The 8587-nt window shown below is 31.7% G+C and overlaps 1 protein-coding gene and 1 long non-coding RNA gene across 2 annotated transcripts; both read left to right on the top strand.

Annotated features, from left to right (window-relative positions):
- LOC130590590 (uncharacterized) lies at nucleotides 1-4014 on the top strand. The gene is made up of 3 exons (XR_008968438.1): nucleotides 1-550; nucleotides 2133-2240; nucleotides 3904-4014. It is a non-coding gene; the product is annotated as an uncharacterized LOC130590590 (long non-coding RNA).
- Nucleotides 4015-6553: 2539 nt separating this feature from the next.
- LOC130590473 (uncharacterized) lies at nucleotides 6554-8587 on the top strand. Its single transcript, XM_057392922.1, has 3 exons — nucleotides 6554-6687; nucleotides 6738-7077; nucleotides 7726-8587. Exons 1-3 carry the CDS (start codon nucleotides 6554-6556, stop codon nucleotides 8023-8025), a joined length of 774 nt encoding a protein of 257 aa, XP_057248905.1. The 3' UTR covers nucleotides 8026-8587.

Here is an 8587-nt window from a genome sequence, read left to right as displayed (position 1 = left end):
TGACCCAATACCTTCCGTCGGACGGGCTTAGCCCATCAAAAACGCGCGGGCTTTTTTTTCATATTTGTTTTGTTGATCAGCAGATTTGTTTATTTTTAGAAAAAACATATAACGGTTATTAGGTCATTATCTTTTTTCGAGTTTGAAACTGTTTTTTGGATTTCTACTTGATTCTCGCTAGTTTTAAAACTGATTCTTCTTCATTTCAAAGAAACCGATATATTATTTACTGATTATTTCTAGAATTTTTCTGCTTCTCTGCTTCTCTGCTTCTCTGCTGTTGAAACTTAGCGTGTTTTTTTGTTCGTAATTCATTACTGTTGCATCGCAAATATGGTGAAGAGGATCAAAGATTATGATTCTAGGTATAATTTCGTTTGATTTTTGCTGCAAATTTTTTTTTTGTTTTCAAAATTTTAGCGTTTTTGTTGTTGTAATTGTAATGTAGCCCGAAGTCGAAGAAGGTGAAGAGTGTCGCATCTTCAGGAAAAATTTTGGCACTGTCTACTGCTGGGAAGAAGAAAGAGAAAGATGGTGATTATGATCCAAGGTAGATTTCAAGTTCTTAGAGTAGTTTCGATATTTTTTTTCTATTTTTGGATGTTTTCAGTTTATCAGAGTATTTATTTCATGTTGTTAGGGTTTGTGTTTCAGTTTTTGTTGTTTTATACACATGTTTTCAGTTGTTGTTGTTTTTCAGTTGATATTTATATTCTTTCAGTTGATTATAGTATTCTTTCAGTTGCTACTTGTATTCTTTCAGTTGATGTTATTTTCAGTTGATATTTATATTCCTTCAGTTGATTCTTGTATTGTTTCAGTTGATTCTAGTATTGTTTCAGTTGCTTCTTATATTCTTTCAGTTGATTTTGTTTTGTTTCATTTAGACATTTCTACCTTTCTTTTGGTGTTTTTCATTTGTTTTTCTTTACTTTTTTTAAAAAAATAAAGATGTGTAACTGAAAAATGAAAAGTGTAACTGAAAAATGAAGTAGTGTAGCTGAAACAATGTAAATTGTAACTGAATATTTTTAGTCTCATTGGAAAACAATGAAATAAAGAGTCATTATACTAAATGAAATAGTAAGAAGACCAACTGAAAAATAAAGAAGTCTAGCTGACAACTAAATAAGTCTAACTGAAAACTAAATAAGTCTATCTGAAAAACAAACAAGTCTATCTGAAGCACTATATAGACTAGCTGAAAAACGAACAAGTCTATCTGAAGCACTTTATATACTAGCTGAAAAACGAACAAGTCTATCTGAAGCGCTATATTGACTAGCTGAAAAACAAACATGTTTAACTGAAGCACTATATAGACTAGCTGATAAAACAAACAAGTCTAATTGAAGCAATGTAAATTTTCAATGAAAATTTTAAGTGTAATTGGAATAGAATGAAATGAAAGAATAATTATACTAAATGAAATAATAAGGACTAGCTGATAAACAAACAAGTCTAAGTGAAGCACAATAAAGAAGTTACTTTGAAGGACTGTAGAGACTAGCTGAGAAACAAACAAGTCTAACTAAAGCACTATATAGACTACCTGAAAAACAAACAAGTCTAACTGAAGCACTATATAGACTAGCTGAAAAATAAACAAGTCTAACTGAAGCACTATGTAGACTAGCTGAAAAATAAACAAGGCTAACTGAAGCACAACAAATACTAGCTGAAAAACAAAGAAGTTACTTTGAAGGACTGTAAAGACTATCTGAAAAATAAACTAGTCTAACTGAAGCACAATTAATATAAGCTGAAATGCAAACAAGTCTAACTGAAGCACTATATAGACTACCTGAAACACAAAGAAGTCTAACTGAAGCACTATATAGACTACCTGAAAAATAATCAAGGCTAACTGAAGCGCTATATAGACTACCTGAAAAATTAATAAGGCTAACTGAAGCACAATAATGACTAGCTGAGACACAAGCAAGTGTAACTGAAGCAATATAAATAGTGATATAATTATTCTTTCAGTTGATGGTGGTCTTCTTTCAGTTAATGTTGGTATTCTTTCAGTTGAACTTTGTATTCTTTCAGTTGATCTTTGTATTTTTTCAGTTGATGTTGTTTTTGTTTTCAGTTAGTTTTATTGTTTGATTAAACTTTCTTTCTTTCAGATGTGATAAATCATTGTCTAAGAAGAAAGGCAAATCTGATTTATCACCAATCAAGTTTTCATTTTCAAGATCTAATCCCGATCAACAGAAAGACACATTTGATAGATCGTATGTTTTTTCATTATTATCCTTTTATATTATATGATTGTGTTTTTTTTTATGTTTTAAAGTTATTTTTGTTCACTTTTGTTAGGAATTTCACTGAGCAAGAAATGAAGTCAATTAGTCTACAAGTATTGTCAGACTATTCCCATTTAAATGAAGTGGTTAGTAATTTGAGTGATGAGCAAAAAGAGACATTATGGATATTGGGTTTGGGAGTCTCTTAGATATTAGGATAAAGAAATTTTGTCCTAATCTGAATTTGGAGGTGTTGTTGAATTACAATGCATCTGGAATGATGTTTTCAACAAAGAATGGTAAACTGATTTTTAATAAGTTTACCATTAGTGATGTTTTGGGTTTACCTGTGTCAGATACACCAATAGAGGTTATAGATGATGATGCCTTTAGGAGGAAAGGTAGTCAGATAGAGGCTGGAAGTGCCAGGAAGGATTGGCATAGGTTTCTTGGTATTTCTGACCCCAAGAAGCCATACATTGGTAGAAAAAATTGGGATGATTTGTTTAAAAAATATCAATCCGGGGATGATTTGAAGAAGTTATTTGTTATCTTTTCGTTGTCCAAGCTTCTATGTCCTATAGCTGGTTTACCTGTGTCAGACTGGTGTGGATATATATTGAGAAGTCTTTGTACTGCTGTTTTGGACTGTCATCAGTCTATTATGATGAAGAAGAATGAGCTTGGACTGAAGAAAGTATCATTCAAGCTTCGGGGATGCGTTAGCGCTTTGACTCTTGCTGTTATTCATAACTTCAAGTGTCGTAATCTGGATTATTCAAATGTCAGTAAGCCATTTATCACTTATTGGCAGGAAGAGAAGGATTTGAGTGATGTTGTGAAGCAGTTTGAGATCAACATGGATTTTATTCTGCCGGTGAAGCGTGAAAAACAGAAGGTTGAGTTTAAAACTCCCAGTTTTAGTGCTGCTAGTAGGAAGTCTGGTTCTCCAATAAGTAAGGTGGTTGAGGGTCCATCACCTTCAATTAGGCAGCTTATTATGGATCTTCCTCATAGTTTGATGACTGATGAGGAAATAGATGCTCTTGATGTTCCTGTGAGTTTCATTTATCTTATGTTTTTATTTTTTTTACTCTTGAACTCTAAGTGAAGACTGTTAACCTCTAACTGAAATAATGTCAGTTCTAGCTGAAGAGCAAATAAGTCTAACTGAAAAGTAAAGAAGTGTAACTTAGAAATAAAGAAGTCTAACTGAAACTATCTAACTGAATAGTAAATAAGTCTAACTGAAAATTATATTAGTCTAACTGAAAAGTAAATAAGTCTAACTGAGAAGTAAATAAGTCTAGCTGAAAACTAAATAAGTCTAACTGAAAATTAAAGAAGTCTAACTCAAGAGTACATAAGTCTAACTGAAAACTAATAAAGTCTAACTGAAGAGTACATAAGTCTAACTGAAGAGTACATAAGTCTAACTGAAAACAAAATAAGTCTAACTGAAAACTAAATAAGTCTATCTGGAAACTAAATTAGTGTAACTGAAAACTAAATAAGTTTATTTTTATTTCATTTAAGTTTTCATTTGATAGTTGGATTCTTTCAGATGGTCCTTATATTTTTATTTATGTTATTTATGTGTCATCATCATATTGATTTGTTTGTTTATTTTATTTTGCTCTTTTAATTGAAGGAATATGTGAAGAACATGCACAAGTTGAAGAGGAATGCGCTTGCATTCTGTCAAGTGAATTTGGAGATTGCCCAGAATATTCGGGAGGAAGGCGAGAAGCTGTCTCAAGACAATATTTCTCTGGATGATAGTGAAGTATTTAACCCAGATTTTCTGAGTCAAATTGACGACATATGCAAGCGTCATTTGGAAGCGAAAGACAGTGCAAACAAAGTTGATCCTACAATTTCACTATTGGTGAAGCGGCCTGTTGAATTGGAGATTGGAAGAAATGAAAAATGTTCCTGATTTGGATTCTGGTGTTCATGGAGTTGAAGAGAAAGAAGGAAGTAAGTTCCTTTCATTATATTGTTTTCATTTTGTTGTTGTAGTTTTGTAATCTGGTTGGAATAAAAATTTTAGACTCTAACTGAAAGAAATGTTTAAATGAAGAAGTGAAATAGCTAACTTTGAGACTCTAACTGAAAGAATAAAAAGACCAACTGAAAACTTTGACAGTCTAACTGAAATAATATGAACACCAGCTGAAAATGAGATGAATACTAAATGAATTTTTTCACTTCACTTAAGTTTTCATTTGATTGCTGGATGTTTCAGTTGATTTTTTTTTTTTCATCTGGTGGAAACATTGTTTCAGTTTATGTGTATTTAGTTGTTTTTTTATGTTTTGAATGAAGATGATGAAAAAGAAGGAGAGGAGGATGAGAAGAAGAGGAATGCTGATGATGATCAGCATAAAGATGATGATGATGATGATGATGATGATGATGATGATGATGATGATGATGATGGTGATGATAAGGATCACCAGAATTATAATGAGACAAAGGATGATGATGCTGATGATAATGGTGATCTTGGTCTTCAAGGAGATGAAGACAAAGGAGGAGATAAGGATGCTGGTGTTCATGGAGATGGAGAGGAAGGTGGAAGTAAGTTCTTCTTATTGTATTGTTTCAGTTTGCTTAAATGAAAAAGTTAAATAGCTAACTGAAAGAATAAAAAGACCAACTGAAAAGTCTGATATTCTAACTGAAATAATATTAATACTAGCTGAATATCATATAAATACCAAATGAAACTTTTGGTATTTGTTTTTATTTAATCTGGTGGAAAAATTGTTTCAGTTTGTCAATGAATTTATTCATTTCTGATTTTGTGTTTTTCAGTTATTGTGTAATTTTTTTTTTATTATTTTTGTTTTTGAATGAAGATAATGAGAAAGAACCAAAGGAAGATGATAAGAAGACTGGCAATGCTGATGATGATGGTGGTCTTCAAGGAGATAAAGAGGAAGGAGGAAATAAAGAGTTGGATGTTGGGGTTCATGCAGATGGAGAGAAAGGAGGAAGTAAGTTTCTTTTATTTTATACTAATTGAAAGAATTCAAAGACCAACTGAAAAATGTGATGCTCTAAAGGAAATAATATCTTATAAATAGCAACTGAAATACTGTTTTAGTTTGTAACAATATGAAAACGAACTGAAAAATAAATAGGGCTAACTGAAGTATATAAAGACTAGCTGAAAAAATAAACAAGTCTAACTGAAGCACTATAAAGACTACCTGAACAATAAACAAGTCAAACTGAAAGAATATTCAGACCAACTGAAAACTTTGATACTCTAACTGAAATAGTATTAATACCAACTGAATATCATATAAATATCAAATGGAACTTTTTATATTTATTTTTTATTGTTTTTTGTTTTTGAATTAAGATGTTGAGAAAGAACAACCAAAGGAAGATGATACAAAGAGGAGGAATGCTGATGATGATCAAGTTAAAGGGGCTAAGGATAAGGATAAGTGTAAGATTTCTACACACGTCCCTACTCGCACCGCTGCTGGTATTGATCTTGTTGATCTTCGTACTCCACTCCTCCTCCTTCTCCTGTTGTTGAAGCTGTTGAGAATGTATATAGCAGAAAGTCTTGGAGAGTTGATTCTTCTGCTAAAAGGAAAAACATTGCTGATTTCGATGGCCCTTCATTCCAACTATTAACTCCTAGTCCTGTTGTTGAGGATGTTGCAGACAGTGCAGAGAGTGGTGAGGGTGTTGGAAGTTCAATTCCAATCATCACTCCAGTAAATGTAAAATATCCTCGAGTAAGTATAGTTTTAGTTTTTGTTTTAATTTGTTTATTTTTCTGTTTCAGTTAGTGTATGTTTCTTTTCATTTAGTATATCTTTTATTTCAGTTAGTGTATGTTTGTTGTCAGTTAGTGTTTGTTTCTTGTCAGTTAGTATAGTTTAGTTTGAGTTAGTGTAAGTTTCATGTCAGTTAGTGTTTGTTTCTTGTCAGTTAGTATTATTTTATGTTTCAGTTAGTGTATCTTTCTTGTCAGTTAGTAATAGTTTATTTTTCATTTGGTTTGTGTTTCTTGTCAGTTAGTATCTGTTTCTATTTTCAGTTAGTGTATGTTTATCTTTCAGTTAGTATATCTGTCATTTTTTTTGATATTTTAATTGAATGCAGGGTGATGGCTCTTATTCTGATCAATCATCATACAAATCCTACAAACCTCAGAAACAATCAAAGTCAGAAATCCTTCAACACCTGAATTATTGAAGGGGTGGGACTATGACCCTACTTCAGAGAAAGTTGGAAAGTTGTGAGAGTTAAGGAACCAGGTGATGATTATGACGATGAAGGTTTGGAGGACCTCATTGATAGGATTGTATCAAGGAGTTGGTTCATCTTCTGACAAGGCTAAAAAAGAAGAGGATGAGAAGGAAGCTGGTGTTGTTTCATCTTCTACCCTGGATTGCATGATGTTCCTGTCAACAACCATGGCATAATATTGTGTCGAAGTTTGCAACATTATAATAGATATTTGAGTGATCTGTCTCCTGAGCAGAGGTTGCTGGTTGATTATCTATTTTACAATGAGTATGAAGATGTTGCATTTATGTCATTGGATACAGATTCTGAAGAAGTGAAGATGAAAAATGAAATTATGCAAAGTGAACTAACAAGTGATCTCATTGTGGATTTTGATAATCCTCATAGCAACTATGCGGTTCAGTTGTACAAATTCGACTTAATTAGCATGCCTCGTCAAGGTTGGCTCACAAGTGGAGTTATTGACGGATGCGCCTTCATGTTCAATAGGCAAGAAGAGGAATCACCTTCTGCAACAAGGAGATTCTGGTTTAATATTATGCCTTTTGTAAGTGTTGTTATTGCTTAGTTTTATATGTTTGTTTTCATTTGGTCATAGTATTTTGTCAGTTGGTCATCTTCTGTTTTTCAGTTTGTCATGTTATGTTTTTCAGTTGGTCATATTATTTTTCAGTCTAATAAAAAGTAAATAAGTGTAACTGACAACTAAATAAGTCTAACTGAAAACTTAATAAGTCTAGCTGAATAATAAATAAGTCTAAATGAAAAATAAAGAAGTCTAACTGAAATAGTGGAAATGGTAACTTAAAATTTCACAACTTAAAATGACAACTAAATGAGTCTAACTGAAAACTAAATAAGTCTAACTGAAAACTAAATGAGTCTAACTGAAAAGTAAATTAGTCTAACTGAAAAGTAAATAGTCTAACTGAAAGTAAATAAGTCTAACTGAAAACTTAATGAGTCTAACTGAAAACTTAATGAGTCTAACTGAAAACTAAATAAGTCTAACTGAAAACTTAATAAGTCTAACTGGAAACTAAATAAGTCTAACTGAAAACTAAATAAATCTAACTGAATAATAAATAAGTCTAACTGACATTTTAAAAAGTCTAACTGAAAACTAAATTTATTTTTTCAGTTGGTTATCTTCTGTCTTTCAGTTTGTCATAATATCTATTTTCTTTTGTTGTAGAACTATATCAATTGGTTGTGTGCTGAGAAGGTAAAAAAGGTTCAGTTTGAGAGTGAGATTGCTGAAAATGAGATTATTTTGAAAAAGCTGGAGGGCACTAGTCAGTATGATCAGGAGTTGAAGGAATGGGAAGAAAAGAAGAAAAAGCTGATTACAAAAGATGATGATTTATTCTACAAGAAATGTAAGGAAGCTATTTCTTCATGGGTGAAATCATTTCCAGGGAATGATATTCGGGAAGCTGAACTGGTTAGTTGTATTATTGTTAACCATTTTTTTATTTGTTTTGATTTCACTTAGTATTATTTTATGTTTTATTTAGTGTATGTTTGTTGTCAGTTAGTGTATCTTTCTATTTCACTTAGTGTATGTTACTTGTCAGTTAGTCCTAGTTTATGTTTTCAGTTAGTGTATGTTTTTAGTTCAGCTAGTGTTTTTAGTATTTCATTTTGTTTTTTGTTCTCTGTCAGGTAGACTTATTGCTTTTGCATCTTATGTTTATCTTCCAGATTTTTGTTCCTGTTCACAAGGATGATCATTATACTCTCTTGGTGCTGAACAAGAAAGCAAAAAGGATTGAAAATATTGACAATCGTACAGACATGAAGGACATTGATAGATATAAGCATGAGGAATTTAACGGTCTTACATACTTTGTACGTACCTTTTTATGAGCATTTGTATTTTTTTTTTGTTCCATTTTATTACTTGTTTTTTAATTGTTGTTTACTTTTTGATCTTCAAATGCAGTGTCGTGCTTTTGATTCTTTTATGCAAGATACTATGAGATGTCGTGATTTTGATCATCTCCACCATTGGCAAACATCAACTCTTTACTTCCCTTGGAGAAGCAAGGACAACA

Source organism: Beta vulgaris, chromosome 2, assembly GCF_026745355.1.
Source record: "Beta vulgaris subsp. vulgaris cultivar EL10 chromosome 2, EL10.2, whole genome shotgun sequence".
NCBI classification, from domain to species: Eukaryota; Viridiplantae; Streptophyta; class Magnoliopsida; order Caryophyllales; family Amaranthaceae; genus Beta; species Beta vulgaris.
Note: the sequence above shows the minus strand (reverse complement) of the source record. Positions and strands in the feature narration are given on the sequence as shown.